At 43.3% G+C, this 20480-nt stretch overlaps 2 protein-coding genes across 5 annotated transcripts in view; one reads left to right on the top strand and one right to left on the bottom strand.

Annotated features, from left to right (window-relative positions):
- The window catches only part of LIMS2 (LIM zinc finger domain containing 2), a 32137-nt gene extending 31385 nt beyond the window's left edge, over positions 1-752 (top strand). For both annotated transcript variants that reach the window (XM_081911955.1, XM_081911954.1), the window contains exon 10: positions 470-752. In XM_081911955.1, coding sequence (XP_081768081.1) covers positions 470-617 — 148 coding nt within the window. In that variant the 3' untranslated portion in view covers positions 618-752. The remainder of the gene's footprint in view (positions 1-469) is intronic.
- A 4472-nt stretch (positions 753-5224) lies between these two features.
- Positions 5225-20480, bottom strand: part of MYO7B (myosin VIIB) — a 59125-nt gene continuing 43869 nt past the window's right edge. For all 3 annotated transcript variants that reach the window (XM_081911937.1, XM_081911936.1, XM_081911938.1), the window contains 14 exons: positions 19996-20219; positions 18792-18919; positions 17596-17753; positions 17084-17237; positions 16617-16772; positions 15655-15760; positions 14112-14225; positions 13378-13465; positions 11651-11757; positions 10167-10352; positions 9438-9554; positions 8871-8954; positions 8257-8376; positions 5225-6347 (listed from right to left, as the gene is read on the bottom strand). In XM_081911937.1, the coding sequence (XP_081768063.1) occupies positions 6258-6347; positions 8257-8376; positions 8871-8954; positions 9438-9554; positions 10167-10352; positions 11651-11757; positions 13378-13465; positions 14112-14225; positions 15655-15760; positions 16617-16772; positions 17084-17237; positions 17596-17753; positions 18792-18919; positions 19996-20219 (1832 nt within the window). In that variant the 3' untranslated portion in view covers positions 5225-6257. The remainder of the gene's footprint in view (positions 6348-8256; positions 8377-8870; positions 8955-9437; positions 9555-10166; positions 10353-11650; positions 11758-13377; positions 13466-14111; positions 14226-15654; positions 15761-16616; positions 16773-17083; positions 17238-17595; positions 17754-18791; positions 18920-19995; positions 20220-20480) is intronic.

Genomic DNA, 20480 nt, shown 5'->3' with positions numbered 1-20480 from the left:
CATTTTATGAAAAGATGTGAAAAATGCAAGAGAAAGAAGCAAGCGTTAAACCGATACCCTTTCAGAAATCATGAAAAGTCCACACACTCTGATCCTAGCCTTCTTCCGGAGCAGTCACGTTTTCTTTCTTTCTTCAGAGAAAGCTCTGATTGGGATCCTTTGTATCTCAGACAGAGAACAGAAATGGACAAGGGAAGCAGTCTGCATCCAGTACCTGGCAGGCAGTGGCTCCCCAGTCTCACTGGCAAATATATTTGTTTGTTTTACCCTTTTAAACCTGCGATGCTGAAGACTGGACGAGAGATCTTCTACTTGCATAGTTCTAACTCATTCATTTGGAACAGATTTTATATTGGCAAGTTTTTTTAAAAAATGAAAGGAATGTATACCACATACCTTACTCACTTAGATGTTAAGCCTCACATGACTTCCTAACTGAAAAGTAAATCCTTCTGTATTTCTTTGAAAGGAATAAGTTTGTGGAATTCGACATGAAGCCAGTGTGCAAGAAGTGCTATGAGAAATTCCCTTTGGAACTGAAGAAGAGGCTGAAGAAGCTGTCTGAGTTGGCCTCCAAGAAAACTCACCCAAAAGCTCTGGACTTAAACTCCGCTTAAACAGGTCTGTACCCTCTGCTGACTGTATGCACCCTCACCAGCTACAATCTGCCTCAGCTACTGATCACAAAAGGAACTTTTAAAAATGGTTTCAAGGACTCAAGACAAACAAAAGCTCACCAGTTATATCTTGCACTCTGAATGTTTATTCTGCTCAGGTATAGTGTGTGCAGAGGCTGTCCTCCAGAAGAGAATGGTGGCAATATGCAATAATGCACTATGTATAAGTTGTGTATCATGTTCTCTCACTATTTGCCCATTTTGTTTTGAGATTCAGGTGCATGTTACACACTTACTTGAATTCTTCTGTCTTCTTCCCCCTTCTCTCTCTCTCTCTCTCTCTCTCTGCTTTTATACCAAAATTAGCCTGGCCACACTGCAAGTGGGAACACAGGAAGGTTGGGTAGAAAAAGACTACTTAGCCCTTTTCTTCCAAAAACAGCACAAAACACATTTATTTTTCATTTAACATGCCTCTTGAACATTCTCTTAAAATTGCAATGGACTAATCAAAACCAAGTAATAATTTTCCTTGCAATTGTTAGTTAACTCATTTTAATAGTTTGACATTATTTAGCATAAGCCTGGATTGTTTTTATTATCTGGCTGACCTTTCCTGCTGTAGTAGCTAAGCTGCATAGGCCAGGATTGCATAATATAGAATCTGGATGGACCAAAGTAGCTGAACTGTAAGCCTATCATTTTTGAAAGAGACTGTTCATTTTTTAGATTTCTGAGTGTTTAGACCAGGCTTCCTCAACCTCAGCCCTCCAGATGTTTTTGGCCTACAACTCCTATGATCCCTAACTAGCAGGACCAGTGATCAGGGATGGTGGGTAGTCTCAAAACATCTGGAGGGCTGAGGTTGAGGAAGCCTGGTTTAGACCTCTCCTCCATATTAGCAAGCACTCTTTTTTTGTCTGTTGTGACAAAGTTTAAGTAAATTCCTGGAGTCTTAACCCAAACGTAGTCTTCCTACAATCAACATTCATTTCAGTGGAAGTGGGAAAGCAATATTTTTAATGGTCTCTGAAGCTGGAACTATTTATTACCTCAGCAAATACATGTTCCCAAACATAGTTGATCTCAGCAAAATACATATTCTAGGACACATCTGAAAACAGCTTTGTGTGCTTAATCCTTTTCTCCCAGCCACTTTCCTGTCATTTCCAGTCTTGGAGCTCAGGGTATGTGCCAGAGGAGAGGGATGGTATGGTGCAGGGAGGGAGAGGTTGCTGGGTATGGGGAAAGTGGCAGACAGTGGAAGTATGAAGCAGTCCTTCACCTGCCAGTTCTTCACTGTGTGCTCCTTCCCACCCTATCATTAGCAGTACCAGACCATGTGAGTTTGGGAGCCCTGTGTTTCTCCATAATTTTGTCATTTCAACCTACGTTCTCCTCAAATTACACCATAGTATTTCCTTTCCTGTAATAGGAAGATAAACACTAGCACAGAACAAGACTGTTTAATACAGAAAAGCATAAATCTTACTTACGGTATTTACTACTATGACAATGTAAGTTAAGAATCATGTACTGCTTCTACTGATGGGAGAGGACTGGTTTTTCTATCCTCTTCTCCCAAACTAGTCCTCAAATACCATTACTTATCTGCTACTTACTTACTAGCACTAAGTTTGTATTGTCACAACTAATAGCACAAGAGGATTGCCCATCTCTTGATTTGAGACTATCCTCCAAGCACAAATATAGAGGAACATGTTTCACAATGTAGGACACAATTTTCTTAGGTCTCTAGGATAAGTACTCCTAAATTTGGACTCGCACTGAATTGGTTGTCAGTCTCATCCAGAGCCCTCTATGTGCTCCATTTAAAATGGTACACATGTATATCTGCTGTCATATTTAAATGGAGTTAAATACAGAACTTTGAGTCTATGTGGTTTGCCCACAACACTGAAATGAAAGTGATATCCCTTGTGAGTGGAGAAGTTGTGTGAGAGCATTGTGGTTCCCATTCTTACTAAGGCAGTGATGGATATGGCAGATCGCACTGCTGTAGGAACAAAGCACAGGGTCTACTGTCAAGAAGTCAAAACACAATTCATGCAGAATCTTCCTCTGCAACATACCTAGACATAGGTGCCAATTCCCTGGGGCTCTGGGTGCCGGAGCACCCACAAAATTCCCCATGAAGGGGCTGGACACCCACAAATTTTGGGGCCAGGGCCATGCATGCTGCATGGCACCCATGGCCCCAAGCATCCATGGTTGAAGGGCCAAGCTGGCATTCCTGTACCTAGAGAACACAGTTCTAATGCCTTAGAACAATGCTGGTTATGCCTTAAAATGGCATATATGTGACTAGTGGAGATGCATATTTGAAAGTAAGTAAAGCAATGTAGATTTATGATACAGATTCCTCATCCAGCAAGTGATATAGATCCGCTTTAACGATTTTAATGTAGTGCTCCATAGAAAAACAGATTTTATTATACTATTCTTCCTAATGCAAATATGCCAAGACTGGGTGCCATATCAGATAGGCTTTCAGGCCAGCTTTAACAGTTTAAGAAATCAGTGCTATCCTTTCAAAATGAAATGTTAGGCAAATACATTAAAACATGAAATTTGTGATGAATGGAAATGTCCTGTTACAAAGATGGATTAGGGAGAGATATTTGAAATGCCATAGCTCAAATTAATCTTAGGAGACCTTCAGGAAAGTAATCACTGTGGTACAAATCTCCAGAGTTATCTAATATGAAGTATCAATTGTTTGCAGTTTTGTCACAATGTTCATCTTCCAAATACAGCATCTGTCCATTGAAAAAGCAACAAAATTGATTGGCTGGGAAATAATTTACTTTTGGGGTAAGTAAATGGCTGTTTCAGGGCAGCCTAGTGAGAGTGATTAGAAGAGCTGAACCAAACCAGAAGCCTGAGTTTGTAAATATTTTGTGCCCCTTGAAAAAGGACCCCATCTTTGGGTTAAAATGGTGTACGTGTTAAGGTGGCGAGCAACATTGAACTTTTACAATGAAGTACTATGAAAAAGAAAGTATTGGCTGGATGTGCAATGCAATGTGCATCCAGCAGTGAGTGTTGTCTGCTGGAATGTGTATTTGGGTGTGTACTGGAATGTGTAAATCCAATATAAGTTCTTGTGTGACTGTAGCTTGAATGAACTTCAGAGGGAGGGCACTACAGTCTCATTTGCTCTCACTGTTGTCACCACAGAGTCTAATCAGACTGATTCCATGAAGACATATTGTTCACAATGTGGTTTCTCATTGCCACTCACTTGGTGAATGGTGGAAGAAGCTGCCTTGTTTAAAAATGGCACAGAAGCAGCTCATCAGGGGAACCAGGGCTGTGAGCAAGCATGAAAAATGGCATGTAAAGGCCAAGCATTTACGCAGAGATGCTGCTGTGCATTGGTGTTATCAAATGTGTATATTTATTATTAAAATAAGTAATGGGGGGGGATGGAAAGTAAGGGTGGAGTTGCTTTTTTGCAACTGTTGAAAGCACATTTTACATCTTAACTATAAACAAGTATTAGTTTGTTACAGCTTTATTGACCAGTCTATGACAAGCGACTTTTGCTCCATCAAGGCAATCTGAAAGTGCCAAAATTATAGGTAAATAGCAATTTAATTCATATTACGTATATTATCCTTCCAGTAATTGCACTGAATGTAGATTTAACTACTTATAATATATTGTTATAATGATATAGTTTTTGTATTAACATATTTTATATCACTTGCTACTAAAAATGACTCATTTTGTATAAGATCCCATTCATACAATAATGCATAGCATCACACTTTTGTAAGACCTACGTAGTTTCCTGCCAGTATTTTGCTCCAGGATCTTGTAATTTCACTAGCAAAAGGGTACATCCTGATGATTAAAATACTGTATTCCTCCATTTTACCATATACTCTTGAAATGACAACTCACTGCTATATATCTTTTAACTCTTCACAGTAAAGATTATTTTAAAACTGCACATCTTGGATTGCTTTTATTTGGTGCAAGAACTTGCTGCAGTAAGTTATTTTGCAAAAATGTGCAAATGTTACTGAAATGTCATTAAGACGTCTAAGTAATGTAATAGTAAAGGTATAGCATTGTAAGCTGCTCTGGCCAACAGGTGTTCTGCTGTAGTTACTGGACCATTTGTTTGGTCCTGATGGAGCTACCAAATATTCAGCATAATATGGTTAAATGCCTGCCAGCTTTCACTAGTAAGGAAATGAAAGAAATGCTTTAAGATATAGTATATATTCCAGAGTGTAATGTTGCATCTTTCTTCTGCAATGTGCAAATGTACGTATTTACATCTAATGTAATGCCCCATAGCTGTGAGACCCTTATCGTTAGAGGATTCCAGCTTTATTGTGGTGTCCAATTACTTGTGAATAATCAGTTTCTGTGACAAAATACAGTTCCAGCCCCCAGGCCACTGTGTGGAGAAAGAGTAGCCCTCAAGAATACAGAAGCTGGTCATCTCCTTTAACTAAAGCAGAATGTTGATTTTACTGCTTAATGTATTTCACTGGAATTACAGCTGTTGTGCAGGAAGGATTCTTTGACCAAGCTGTAGCCTTAAGCATTTTGACAACAGAGGACTGAGGTAAGCTGTTCAAAAGTTTGATTTATTCTTAGATATACATTTCTAGAAGAAAGCTGACAATATCACTCCCATTACTTTGCAATTCTCTTTAGAAAGTGGAAACAATTTGGCTGTTACCATTAACAGAAAGCGGACACTCAAAATATTTTAAATCAAAAACTTCAAATTGAATTTACATGAAGAATTCAAAAATACAGTACAATCTTGAGCCCAGGTAAGCATTCCCTGCCAGCAATGGATGCTGTGCATGGAATGTATGGATGTTCTTTTTCAAAGGTCAAGTACTCTGAAAGGTGTGGCACTCATTTAGCTGCACAAAGTTACTGAAGCTCTAATCCCCCAATACCCAAGCAGGAAAAAACCTTCATTGCAAAACCGTGCACCTTCTCCTAGATTGAACAAAGACTAACTATTGTGACTACTTTGGCAAATGACAGGGGGAAGCCAACAGTAGTCTTTCCTCATCTGGGGAAAATGTGAGGACACTAAAGGCAGCTTCACTGCTGAAACTGACAGAACACAATCCTACGCATGCATCCTAGCAGACAGCAGAAGCATGTTTCTTAAGCTAAGGCAACAGTCACGGAGTAGACCGACACTTCACATCATGAAGATGCTGCTTCCATTCATTTGTAGTACTTCTCCACGACTTAAAAGGTAACAGCCACCTTTTGCCATGTGTGCTGCAGGTTTGTGCTGATGCCTGGCACATGCCAGGACTGTCCTGCATTCCTGTCCCTGCTCAGTAGGAAAGGATGGCATAATTTAGTACAGGATGTACTTCCAGAAAAGCAGGGGGAATTGGAAGCTAGCCTTGTTGAAATCAATGAGTCATAAAATGTTTTAAGCTGTAGTTAGTTTATAAACAAATACCTTTTTGCTACAACAGCAGCTTTTGGTTCACTCCCCCTAGGGTCAAGAAGAGGTAAAAATAGAGACTGCGCTGACAAATGTAAAGCTAAAAATGAATTCCTTCCAATATTTGACATATTTTCAGTTTGGCACAGCCTGTGAATGATGGTCTCTGCACATCCTTAGGCAGGGAGATGCGAATCCTTCTGTTTGTTTGCAGCGTTCAATAACAAGTTCACATATGACGTCAACAGGTCATCCATTTTGTATCCCTGAAGGAAAAATAAAAGACATTTAATGACCTACCCTGGAAAGAGCAAGACAGACATGAGATCCTTTAGCAGTCATGGAATGTTTCACAATAGTAGACCAGCCAGCAGCATTGTGTTGCTACTCCTGCAAGTACTGTTGGCTTAAGATATTAACACTGCTAAGCAGTGTACAAAAAACTTATGTTTTCCTCTGATAAAATTGGAATCCGGTGGTTTGTGGAAAAGCAACATAAAATATAAGTCACAGGAGATGGGTTCTAAACTGGTTATAAAACATTAATTGGGCATTTCAAGGGTGAGGTAAATGATGCCCTTCCCAACTAATTTGGTGACTGCACAAGTAGTCTTAAGGATGGAAATTTATCTATCAGAATGTCCTGGTTGATCATGAGACAAAGAAAGCCACTTTAAAAATAAATTAAAAGTTAATAATGGTTGCTGATAGACAGTTTTTTAAACAAGATGTATATATCTGTCAAAGTAGTTTGAGGCATTTTAATTTAAAACACAAAACATTTCTCTGTGTATGTATTTTCCCTTTTGATTTAGAAGGTTGACACTATGGCACAGCTGTGGGAGCTTTGACTCCACAAGAAGTGAATCTTCTACCCCATATACTTTTTGTAGTAATATGACATGTGCCTGAGTTCCCAAAGCCACCAATATGCACATAATACAAGCCAGTTCTGTTTCCTCCACAATCCAAGCCCGTTGCAATTACCGTATGTTTTGCTCTGTAGGATGCACCTTGTTTTATGGGGGAGAACAAGGAAAAAAATCTCCCCCTCTCTACCCAGCACCCTTTCAGCGAAGCGGCAGGAGGCGCTGCACAGAGAGGGGGAGATTTTGCCTCCCTTGTTCTCCCCCTCTAAAACAAGATGCCATTCAAGGTGTGTTCAGTCACCTTCAGGCGGCTACCTTGGAAGCCTGGAGAGCAAGAGGGGTCAGTGTGCACCGACCCCGCTCGCGCTCTCCAGGCTGCGGGAGCTCCCACTGCGCTCCAGAGGCTTCGGGTTCCTTTCGACCTGCTCTTTGGGGCTGGTGGGGGGAAGCCCACCGCCAGCCCCAAAGAGCAGGTCAGGGAGCAGCAGAAAGGCGAGCACCCTTCCCACAGCTTCGTGGGGCTGCAGTCCCCCCTCCCAAAGAGCAAAGAAGCCAAGACAGCGAGCAGGACGCATCCCGCTCTCTGTCTTGGCTTCTGCCATAGCCGCATGCAACCTTTCCAGCCGGGAGAGGCTGAACGGGGCTATGGCTTCTTTAGCCCCGCACAACCTCTCCAGCAAGGAGAGGCCGCGCATGGCTATGGCAAAACCCCCACCTCCCGCAAAAGCCCACAGGAGTCGCGCACCCTTTAAGGAGCACGCAGCTCCTGTGGGCTTTTCTACGAGGAGGGAGAAGGGACTGACTGGCCGCGTCAGTCCCTTCTCCCTCCTGAGAAAAAGCCTGCAAGAGCCGCGTAGAGCTTGTGTGCAGCTTTCAGGGCTTTTCCTGCCTGCCTTCCCCCTGCATTCATTCCATAGGATGCACACACATTTCCCCTTCATTTTTGGAGGGGGAAAAGTGCATCCTTTAGAGCGAAAAATACGGTACATCTTTCTGCTGTTTAACACACACACATACCCTGTCGTCTCAAAATAATAGGACACAAATATCTAAGGCAAGAAGAGACTTCATCTGTTTCAGGATTTTCCCCCAACTACCCCCAACTAGCTGTTGAACTACCCAAGGCAGAACTATTACTCAGGTTTGAGAAAAGTGGAGCAATGTGTAAATATTTGAAATAGCTCTTGGTGACATTTACTCAGTGCACCATTAGAGGAAGGAGAAAAAGGGTTAACCAGTAATTACCAGGTCCTTCCTTCCTTAGTGGATGGTCTTGAGCAAATCTGAAATCATAAGCTTTTCTTACCAGGGAAGTCTCACAAAGGATCCGGCTCCCTCGTACCAGGTTCCCTATGGTCATGTGGAAATATGTGCTACCACTGCTCCAGTTGGAGATTTTAGTGAAAGGGTAAACTGTCAAGATCTCCTGCAATTTAAAATCAAAATAAATGCTACATGTAAGTTTTATTAGAAGGAACAACTCAGGTATTTCTCTACAAAAAGAGACACGTGGCACATCTGGTTTTCCAGGAAGCAGTTCTGTGCTGATGCCTCATCAGATTATCTTCTGCAATGTTGCCTGAAGGATCCTTCCAAGAAGATACCACCTGAGTTTCTCCTTCCTGGGTGTGCAGGTCTCATGTTTATCCCTTCTTTATAAAATTGTTTTCATTTCCCTTAATGCTTAAGGGAATACTAGATAAATGTCTTGAGGCTGAAAACTAAATTCTGTTGGCCACTGTACAGTTCTGCTTCTGTTGAAGAAAAGTACATTTCCTGCTGGAATCCACAGCTCTCATCACATCTCCCTATGCCTTTACCTTAAACGGTTTTTTGAAAGAAACTTATGGCATAGCTCAGTGTGTGTCTACCTTTTCCAATGGGTAGGTATGCTGTCAAGTATCAAAATATGACTCTTACCTTAGACTTCATATGTATTAGAGAGACGCCTTGTTTGTTGATAGCAATCAATACAATGTCAGGGATATTTGGCTCCGAGGTTTGCTAGTAAAGAAGAAGAAAAAATGAGTGATAGCTGTTGAACTATTTTAAATCACCAGCTGTCAGTGTCCTCTTATTTGCACAATAATCTAAAGAATTATCAGTCAAAATGTATGTAACAATAAGAAAATCAAGTGTGTGTGTCATGGGAATACTACACGCTGCAAATAATGAATGTTCTTACAAACACTCAGTGCCTTACTCCTCCCATATTTGGCTTCAGACACATGGGAGCTATTTGGAACTGGGAACCAGTTAAGGGAGAAATGGTTGAGCTTCATCTCCTCCTGCAATTTCAACCCACTCCCAAAGTGGCTTTTCTTCAGAATGGAGGTAGCATCAATGCTGAGGATGCCACATCACAGGAATGGGCCCTAAGTAGACTCAAGAGCTTTAAAGAAGCAGGACAATAGAAGAAGCTTCTACTCTGCAGAAAGCAGCTTTCCAAATGGAGGCACACATAAAAACAGCACCTTTGAAACTCACCTTCACTTCGAAGAAGGCTGAGCCAAAAGTTGGCCAACGATGTATGTACTTCAAGAAGGCAATCTTGGCCTCGTCCACAGTCTTCTGTTCATGTTTGCTGGCGGCAGAAGTAATATTCTGCATAAAAATACACACGAGTCAAAACGGAGGGGCATCTTTCTCTCACAGTAATGAGTCTCAAGTAATTGCTCCCAGGTATGAAGAATGCAAAACTTATCTAATGCTCCTTGTTACATAAATTTATTTACTGAAGCACCTCCCCACCCTTGGATTAGAATGATAGAAAACACCCATCCTTTGGGTCTTCAGGTTTGAGTGAGTTAAAATCCAAATAAAGTAAGTACAGCATGATGCCTGCCATTTTTAAAGAGTTTTAGCAACTGTGGTGACTTCAGAGGGTCTCTGAAAGGACTGCCATCAGTAGGAAGCTTTGTGGACAGCAAAATTGGTTTTATTTGCTCATAAACTGGGAGGGGGTACTATTGAGGCATGATCAGTAGCCGCAGAGTGGTCCCAACCCAAACAAAAGCCAGGACAAATATAAATTTATGACACTCTAGAGTTCTCAAACCTTCAACCCTCAGGGCCTACTTGAAAAAGTTACTGAGGCCACCAGAAACAAAATGGCAGTGCAGGAACACAGTCAGTGGCAAATGGAGTCAGAGGGCAGGCCCACTGATGGGCCCCAGCCCACTGTTCATGAAGCAACAATCAAATGATTCTTCTTACCCGTTTCCACTCCTCTGGAGATGCTGTTCGGATCATGTTCTCAGGCACTAGTTCCTTCAATATTTTGGGAATTGCTGCAAATTGCATTCGATCATTGTTATAGTTAACCTTGAAAATCAGCCCAGCTAATTGGATGGCATCCTCTTTTGAGCACTTGTGATATCCGCGTAGATACTTTGGTTGCTCCTGAAAGATACAATTGAAGACACATTGATCTGTTAACCCTACTCTCTGCAGTGTGTGTGTGTGCGTGCGAGAGAGAGAGAACGAGTGATTGTGCTTTGCTTTTGGTTTCAGGGTAGGCGCTCTATTTGTCCCTGTAAAATTAAAGCAAGGAACTTAGTGAGAGTGAGGGAAAGCATTAAAACATCTTAAATTTTAAATCAAGAGACCACACTCAGTGCTTTATAACATTTACTGGTTTGATGATGAGACATTTTCCAGGAATTGTAAATAACCACTGTCCACAAATCATGTGAATCTTCATCTCATATCAATTCTCCACAAATCTGTATGACTCAGAGAAACTACAGTGGGTTCAGCAAGGACAGTCCTTAGTACATTCTATCTGCTCTGGGCATTGGACTTGCAGCCATTCCTATCCAGCAACAAGAGGGAAATGATTACAGGAGAATCCCAGATATCTCCAAGATTAATCTCACCTGTGTATTCCAAAAGATCTACCTCCTTCAAACCAAGTAACCCATCAGTTCCTTTACCTTTTAGTATGATGATTAGCCTTCAACAAAAGCACTTGCCAAGGTAATTGTGCCGCCCTCCCTGCTCTGGAAAGTTAATGAAGTGATAAAGAACCTTTGAAGTTTTACTATTGTTTGGAACAGTTAAGCTCAATTTCAAATGGTGGAGAGACAAAGGAAGCATCCTTAGGAGAATTCCTCCTTAGGCATCTTATCTATGCTAATCAATTAAGCAAGCAGAGAAACCAGATCAAACATACATTGGGGTGGAATTCAACTAGAAACTGGAAATTAATGATCATTACTAAAATAGGTCTTCATTTCAATGGGTCTACTCTGAATAAAACTTAGTTGAATACCACCCATAGAGCTTGATTCCTTCTACCTGCAGCCTCTGAAGTTGCTGCTTTGCCCTGCTGCATCTGCCGCTGGTAGAGAACCATCACCACCATCAGTGCTGATTTGGGGAAAGATTGGATTGATTTTGGGTGAAATCTCCCTCTCCCCCCCCCCCCCGCCAGATAGTGTGAGATTTTGAGTGCTCTGCAAGCTCTCCCCAAATGGATATGATTCTGCTGATGGCGGTGGTGGGGCAGGTGGGGCACCCATAGGCATGCTGCCTGCAGGGCCTCTGCCGCTTGTGTGTTGTGATGGGACAGGACTTCACAGTTGGTTAGTAGAAACTAGGACATTACTATCAAAACTGGCCATGATTTGTAGACCTCTCATCATTATTGTTATCGTTACTGTCAGTGGTATGCTATAAATATCAACCCTGTTAATTACCTGATGATAATGAAAGATGCAGTCAGCCTTCAAGTCCTTCCCAGGAGTCACATTCAACCATAACTTTCTCATGAAATACACCTGGTAATTCACAGTGGTGGGAGCCACTAGGAAAACAGTGTTATTTACATTTAAATGGGGAAGAAATCTTGTAACACTCATTTATATAGTCTGATTATGCATAAGTATTTTTTTATGCTTCACATTACTCTCAAGAAAGCCAGGTGCCAAAAATACGGTCCCTAGCCCACCCAACAATGAAACTGAATCCAAATTTAGAAGTTGGCATATACAACAAACGAAGACAACATGGACTCAAAATTTAGCCTTAAGTGAAAGACTAAGGAGAAATTGTGAAAATAATTGGCTTTTTAAAAAGGAGAGCATTTTCTTCTCCTGCTTCAGATAAGAAGCAGTCAGTATAAATGAAGGTACAGTAGGATTATGTTGATGAGCAACAAGATTTAGCTGAAATGGAGTGCACTTTTCCAGAACAGTTTGATAAAAGGAGGGGGGATTTTTGTGGGAACAGTCTCTGAACTGGGGGCAAAATGTTTCCATCCTTCACAGTGACAACTGCCACTTTAAAAGAGGTCACTGTGTACAGCACAGTCTTCCCCTCCCATGGCAAGTGCTGGGGGTGGTATTGGGATCTGCATATTGCTGTGGATGGGGCCTTCCTCAAAGAGGCAACTCCTGCTACTTGAAGGAAGGCAATTTGCTGCATTGCAAGCCATGGGATCCTTCTCCTTTCTTGACAAGTATTTTGTCAGGAGATAGGAACAGGGGCCTCAATTTTTAAGGAAAAGGTGAATCCACTCGCTTTGGAGAATGCTGCATTTTCAGAGAAAACTTGCACCTTTCTATGCAAAAAACTAACTGCATGAAAATTCAGCTCAGCCCTTTAAAGGAATATTTTTACCCCCTTTTTAGTAACGGAACAGTGGGTGGGAGTCACCTAATTAGCACCATCAGCAGAAGCTCTGTGCAGGGACTTCCCCACATGTGCAACATGGCTCCCCCTCATTCTCCCCTGCACCCCCTGAAGTTGGCTCAGGAGTGTGCTCCATCAGGAGAACCCCCAGAGCAGCACATAGAGGAAGGAGATCATCCCATTCTGCAAGCTGCAATGTTTGCACAGATGGAATGATTGGAAGAGCACAATGCCAAATTCCACCCAATGTGCTTAGGGAAGCTGTAGAATTGTGATGCTCAAACGTTTTAAAAAAGAGGATGGATAAGCATCTGAGGGATACAATAATACATTGAGCAAGTCCTGCTTTACCTGAAAGATTTAAACTGAATAGCAATGCTCAAGGTTGTCGGCAAACACACTAAGAGTTTTAGGTTTGTTCAGGAAATGGAATTGTGCTGTCTCCTTTGAGGATGTGGGGGCTTATGATCTCTTATCTGGCAATGAACAAATTTCAAAGTGGAACAAGCAGTTGCCAGATCCACCAACTAATGTGGCAAATGAAAATTATTCAGTTATTTAGTGTGTGGACTCATTCCACTATTTTTAAATGAGCCTTTTTGTCAAGCTGAGCCAGCTAATTCATGCCACCAGGTGTAGACACAGAACACACACCAGAGAGCAATGATAACAAAGAGAGAACTGATTAATTATGGCAATAAAATGGGTTGCTTCCTGAACTCTTCCTGTTTCCTAATAGCAGAGCTGTCCCTGGTAAACAAACACCCAAGAAGCCATCCACCCATTTCCATACCCTCTCTGCTCGGCCTGTTCTTCCGCGTCCAATCAGTCACCTGTCTCAAAGAGTCAAAGAAGTAATCTGCTTCATTCTGGCTGATCACCTAAGAAAGAAAAGATGAATGAGAGGGGAGTTTGAACAAAGAATCAGTTCAATCCCCATAGTTCCCGTTGCAGTAACTGCAGTAGCTTATGGAATTAAACACGAGTGATGCTGGCATGTGTTACACCATGGGTCTTATTAAACAGGTACAGTAACCCCGCAACTTACAAACATTTAACTTGTGTGCATTCAGCTTTGTGTGATAAATAAAAGGGGTGGAAAGGGGCAGCATCAGATTTAGGGCAATGCACAAGGCGCCGAGCCAAGGGTGTGCAAAATTGAGAAGATCCATTTGGGGGTGCCAAATTTTGGCCTTGCAAAGTGTGCCATAATGCAGGTTTGCCAAAGTCCACTCCTGAAAGGGCAGGGTTCTGGGGGAAATGACTTTGGCAATCCCACCTGCCACTGAATGTGTTTTTGAGTATACACAATTTTGGCTTTAGGTGCGATTCCTGGAATGTAAACCCTGCATAAGTTGCAGGCTTCCCATATGAAGGAAAGAAATTAAGCAAAAAAAGCATTATTCTTTAACCCAGAAAAACAAGTTGCAGCATGCATTATTAGCACACAGAGCTCACAGTGGATATGTGATCAAAAGGGCCCATCAAAGACACTCGCTTTATATGGCTGCCCTCTCTGCCAATTACCTTGTCTGCAGTCTTGACAAAGAGGCTGAATCCTTCCCAGGAACTCAGTTCCATCTGGCTGGCGATAGTCTCACACAGAGTCCGTACTTTTGTGTTTGTCCCTACCACAAATGCCTGGAACATAACAGAGGAGGGACCAAAGTGAGTAGACTGGAAGGAAAGGGAACGGAGGACAACTTGCATGATGCACACAAACCGTTAAGAGCGGGCATCTGCCTCCTTGGCTCCAAGCTGCACTAGAACCCAGTGAAGGAAAACATGCAAGTCCATGCTGAGAGGCAGCACCTCTCTCTATGTCCACTGGATGCTGAAGGCAAACGTGAGGAACTGGCTGTCACTGCAACCCAGTTTCTGAGATCTTCTCAAGGGCATCTGGTTAGCCGCTGTTGTCAACAATCCTGACATTATTGTTATTAGCGTTTATTGTCTGCTTTTGTGTCCATAGCATTTTGTTTAAATACATATTTTTAAATCTTGCAAATATAAGAAAAAGAAAAGCAACATAGACAGCTCACATTAAAAATAACCCATCAATCCTGATTTAAACATATAAATATAAGCAGCCCCAGTGGCGGAGCTTCATGCTCCAGCACCGGGGGGGGGGCAGAGAGCAGGCGGGGTGCTGGTACGCATCCTGGGGCGTGGCACGCCGCCTGTGGGGGCATGGCGCTCAGCGCAGGCGGGGGGGCAGCTGTGATGACACCACACCAGGATCGCGCTGCCAGGGGCGATGCGCTCACCCTGCACTTCTCTTCCACTGCCAGTGAGCAGCCCATGTGTTCAGACAGATGCCTGAATAAGTGGCCATGCCAGTTATGAAACATTATTAAGGAATGGTACCTGAATTTGCTAATACGAACAGTAAGCCCACAACCTATACTCATTTAGCCTGTGCACATTCAGCTTTATGCACCTGACAAGGGTGAAAAAGGGGCCGGGCTCCAGGAAAAATAACCTTGGCAACCCTCCCACCATTGACCCAAATGGGTTTTGATGATAATGCGATTTTGGCTTTAGGTGTGATTCCCCAAAATGTAACTCCCATGCAAGGTGCGGGCTTACTGTATTCATTCCCCCCCCCCCCATGTCCCCTTTTTCTGCAGTATCAAGTCTATTAGATTGTATGTAACTGTACAATCTGGGATGCAGGTGGCGCTGTGGGTTAAACCACAGAGCCTAGAACTTGCCAATCAGAAGGTTGGTGGTTCGAATCCCCGTGACAGGGTGAGCTCCCGTTGCTCGGTCCCTGCTACTGCCCACCTAGCAGTTCGAAAGCACGTCAAAGTGCAAGTAGATAACTAGGTACCGCTCTGGCAGGAAGGTAAACGGCGTTTTCGTGCGCTGCTCTGGTTCGCCAGAAGTGGCTTAGTCATGCTTGCCACATGACCCAGAAGCTGTACACCGGCTCCTTCAGCCAATAAAGCGAGATGAGCACCGCAACCCCAGAGTCAGTCAGGGGCCCCTTTACCTTTACCTTTACAATACAAAGAACAACCTTCCAATACATTTAACAGATACGGGTAGATCGCAGAGTTGGCCTCACCTGCTCTGTATCATTTGGAAAGTAAACCTTGTGGGAAATCTTTGTGATATTCTTCTGGATCGCCTCCACTTCCACGCTGTGTGGGGCCCACTTCCGACAGCCACTCCTGGAAAATAGCATTGCAGGTAGAAATCTCAGAGCTGGGCATTTGTTCATGGGCAGCTGCCATCCGTCTATTGCAACTCAGCCTTATGCCAAGTCCAAAAATTGGTCCACCTTGTTCAATCCTGTCTACACTGACTGGCAACAGCTCTCCAAGGTTTCAGGCAGAGAATTTTTCGCAGCTCTACCTGGAGATGCTGGAGAATCTGGAGACCTTTGCATGCAAAACAAGAGCTCTACTACTGAGCCAGGGCCATTCCTCAAGTTAAGCCACTAAACAGCTATTAAGAGAGCAGGAAACAGAGGCTTCTGATGGAAGAGTAACAGCTACCCTGACATGAATTTTTGTGCTCCTAGATGGCTCCTCTCTTACCCCAAGTTCTTCCTCCTACTAAGGGCTGCACCCTAAGACAGGCACAGGGCTCTGAGGTACCTGTTGCTTCAAGTATAGGATTTGTGATGAGGCTTCAGCTGAGGAACCAAACTGTCATAGAAACCACAGGGCTCTCATTCCTTAAATGTAATTATTTTGAATCTAAAATGAACCCCACTAAAGCAAGAGCCCTCCGGCATCACCTGCTATTCAGAGGGAGCTGCCTGTGAGTTCTGCAGAAAAGAGAAATGTGTGTATGTCTTGAGCACACCTGCATTATGCCCACATCTGTCATGCTATCAATCTCTCCTGGCATGGAAGGAAGGTTAGTCCCTTTCAACTTCTTTTGTACATTAGGTTACATGTTGCATATGCTTTACTGTATATGTTTTACATTTCCTGCCACCTTGTAGAAGGTGGGACTCTGCTGTTACCTTAGGGACAGAGGACACAAAACCTTCTCAAAGGATTGATAAAGCCTCTGTACCTCATCACCCTTTGCATCCTACGCCTGCAGTCCACAGCCAGGTTCTCCTTCAGACGAGTCTCCATAAATTTCTGAGCGTGACTCAGCAGGGATTTACTAGGAGGGAAAAGGCCTGTGCAGAGCCAGAGTAATTGCCAACCACTGTTCAGGCTGTACCTGTAGTTTTGAGGGAAATAATAATAATTACTTAGAAACATTAATATATTTTATTTACTTAACCCAACAGCTCTTGAGACTTAGGAAACTATCCATCCAAGCTGGCTTCTTTGTGACCCACCCCCTCCATTGTCACCATAGGGGTGGAAATGGCTTCCACTGCTGGATTTGGAGATTCTGGAAGCCAGATACCTCCGAAGTGCTAAAAGCTCAGTAAGTTCCTTTTCTGACAATGGCCAAGAAATACGGTACATTGATATAAAAAGGAACTGCCCTGTAAGAGATGGTTGGAAAGGTCTGGCCCTTGGTACCTGTTGGTGTTCTCTGTCAGCTGCTTCATGATCTGACAGTAGATCTCATCGCGCAGAACTTCCTCCTGAATTGCCACTACAAATATCTGGTCGGTGAGCTCCGCAGGGGACCTCTCCTGCTTTGAGGGGTAGTCTCCCATGTATCTCATGATAGGTGAGCAAAGAGGTAAGGAAAAGTTTGCAGAGGTGATGTGCAATTTCAAGCACCTCTCCTTTTTCAGAGAACTCCTAGTGACTGAGCCCTCCGGTGACAATTAGGCTGTGCTGCCTAGCAAAAGCAATTAACAGGTCACCTTACCAATTAGCACTGCCTTCTGTGACTTCTCTTTTGGGGGTGTGAATGCTATGAACCCCTCCATCATAGGCTCAGATTGTATATAGTATGAACCATTTATCATAAGGACACCACAGTCTCTGCTGTGCCTCATTTCCAAAGGAAACATGAACCCTGGAATATGGCACCACTTGGAAATTGGGGTGGTATGCAACCCTATCACCAGCATAAAGGATATCAATGAAGGACTGGCAAGCAAAGTCCCAGAGGTCAGAGTTGGTGCACACCTTCTTCAGCAAAGGCTGTTTTAGGGGTTCCCTAGAGTGAGCCCATAGGTGACTCCGCCCACGGGACTTGTGTAAGACCGCCTTGCTGATGGACTCCTTTTCAGGAACTCTGGGAAAACAAAAGAACATTTTCTTAAAGCACTGCCATTTGGACTTAACATTTGCTTGGGATAGGATAAAAAATGTAACAGAGAAAATCTATCTGGACAGGTATAACCTGGCAGCAGTATTCTTTGCTCTGGTAACCTCAAGCTTGGATTGCTGCAGTGCAGTACATGGGGCTGCCTTTTAAGACTGTTTGGAAATTGCAGCTTGTGCAGAATGCTTACCCCAGTAAGCAGGGGTAATACACCTGCGAAAAAGCTAGGATTATGGCTGTACCCTGCCTGGCATGGAGCCAACCTAAAATTCCCTGCACCTGCTAACATTTACCAGTACTGAACAGGTCACCCTCTAGCACAGAGATGGGGGACTGGACCCGGCCAATGGGCCAGGTGCCCCCCCCCACACTCTTGACAGCGCCATCTGCTGAACAAGGGAGTTCCTGATAGGCAGCTCCCTAGTGCAGTTGATCCCAGCAGCGCTTCCTATTGGCACCAATCAACTGAAGAGTATTAAGAGTGACTTCTGCTTGCCTTGGAACAGTTGGGAGTGCATGTTGAGCATGTTGAGCTCATGAATGCAGCCACACCAGATGACACATATGGCTTAAGGGGGGCATAGAGAAACAGCCTCACAGGCCAAATTATGACCCTTGCAGGAGCTAACTAGACCCAAGGGGAGGAGGTTTCCATTGTTTCTCTTACACTTCTGAAGATTAGGCCCCTTTTTTCTATGTTGCCAAATGAAGATTGGTGCCAACTCTGATTTGCATTTGAATATGGGGAAAATCCTGGCTGGAACAGTATCTCAGTGCCCATCAGCAGAGGAGTGGTCGACCTTCACTGTGTCCTCTGCTTCACTGCAGATAAGGAACAGCAAGAGGAGTCATTTCCATCACGTGGAAGATGGAGTGGAATGAATAACTAAAACGGGTTTAAGCGCAATAACATGCAACTGTTGGTTGAAAAAGCAGCATGACTTTCAGGAAGTAAGAGGCTCTGGGAGAAACTGAATAGGAAGCTGCAAGGCACAGGAATAGATATACCTGAAGTGCTCGTAGGAGAATTCTTCCAGAGTATATGGCTTCACTTTTGCTTCTTCTTCCTCATGCTCCTCTGTGCGAGAATTCAGTGACGCCAACCTCCGTTGTTCAGGCGACATCATCAGCAGGCTCTGAAAAGACACAGCCCCTTGAAGGCTACAGGCTCCTTGCCAAGATGTCAGACACCGACCACCCGTGCTGATGCTTCAGGAAAGATTTGTGGGCAGGATACTCATTTCCTGCCAGGTCTGCTTACAGACACTTCTTCAGAGCAAGGAAGGACTACCAGGCCTGCCAACATTTCCCTTAATGAGGGGAATAGTTCCCAAAGAATTCCCACAGGGACAAGCATTGCATTAGAAGAGGCCCCAAGAGAGCACAATGTCAAATCCAGAAATCAAGTCAATGTATAACTGGAACTACTGTTGCTGCTTCGATGTACTTGAAACTCGCATGAAACTGCTAATTGAAACAAATACTGTACTCAAAACAAAAAATATTCCTTCCAGTAGCACCTTAAAGACCAACTAAGTTAGTTCTTGGTATGAGCTTTTGTGTGCATACCAAGAACTAACTTAGTTGGTCTTTAAGGTGCTACTGGAAGGAATATTTTTTGTTTTGACTATGGCAGACCAACACGGCTACCTATCTGTAACTGTACTCAAAACAGAGAACAATGTTAAAAATGCAATTTAAAGTGCTTCAATAATAATTACAGTCCACAGCAGATCAAAAGTTCCCCTTTATGGGGGAATAACTTCCAATGTTCTGGTCTCAGTTTTAGTTTTAATAAGCATGTGAAAATTCTGAGCATGCTCTGCAAAAGATTTAGGAATTCAAGAGGAAGCCTGATTTCTACTCAAGCTCTAAAACAGGATCAGAGTTAGCTTTGACAATTTCCCCAAGGCTCCAGCAAGCCCTTGTTCAGTACAGCTATTTTCTTCCATTCCTCTGAAACACTCTCTACGGATTTTTTTGTGAGTTTCAGCATGTTACCTTAATAGAGGTCATATCCATGCCATACATTTAATGCACATGGCTCCCCTGAAGAATCCTGCAAACTGTAGTTCACAGAACTACAATTCCCAGCACCCTTAGCAACCTAAAGTTCCCAGGACTCTTTTTGGAAGGGGAATATGTGCTTTAAAAATATGATGATGATGTGAGCAGAGATGGGATGGAAGCCATTTATCTTGGTTATCCTTACCAGTAATTGACTAGAAGGTTTCGTAACGGTGGGGATGACGTAGATTGCATCTTGTGACACAAGCCCAGATTTACCAGTTCGCTCATTCTGAGCATAGATCCAGCCTTGGCTTCCTTCCAGTCTTCTGCCACGGGCATGCACCCTGCCTTGGCTTTTTTCTAGTCCTCTGTCCTTGGCTAAAATCAGCAAATCCCCCTTCTTAAAGGCCAGAATTGTGGAGTCATCTGGGAAGCAAAAAAAGAGAGAACTGCAGTAATGCTGTCCAGCCATTGCACATCAGAGAGAAAATCGGGGGGGGGGGGGGTTCAGAGTTAGACCAAGCCATGAGTCCTCATATTTTCTCACATGATCGGTTATGCGGGATCGGTTATGCAGCCATTTTGTGCAAATATTGATATCTGAGTTTGTATCAGGGGGGCCACTTTCTAGAAGCTGAGCCCTTTTGGTCCCCCTGTGATATTTTTTGGAGGGGGAGAGACCTGCCC

Source organism: Podarcis melisellensis (assembly GCF_964234715.1).
Source record: "Podarcis melisellensis genome assembly, chromosome: 5".
In the NCBI taxonomy this organism is placed as follows: Eukaryota; Metazoa; Chordata; class Lepidosauria; order Squamata; family Lacertidae; genus Podarcis; species Podarcis melisellensis.
Note: the sequence above shows the minus strand (reverse complement) of the source record. Positions and strands in the feature narration are given on the sequence as shown.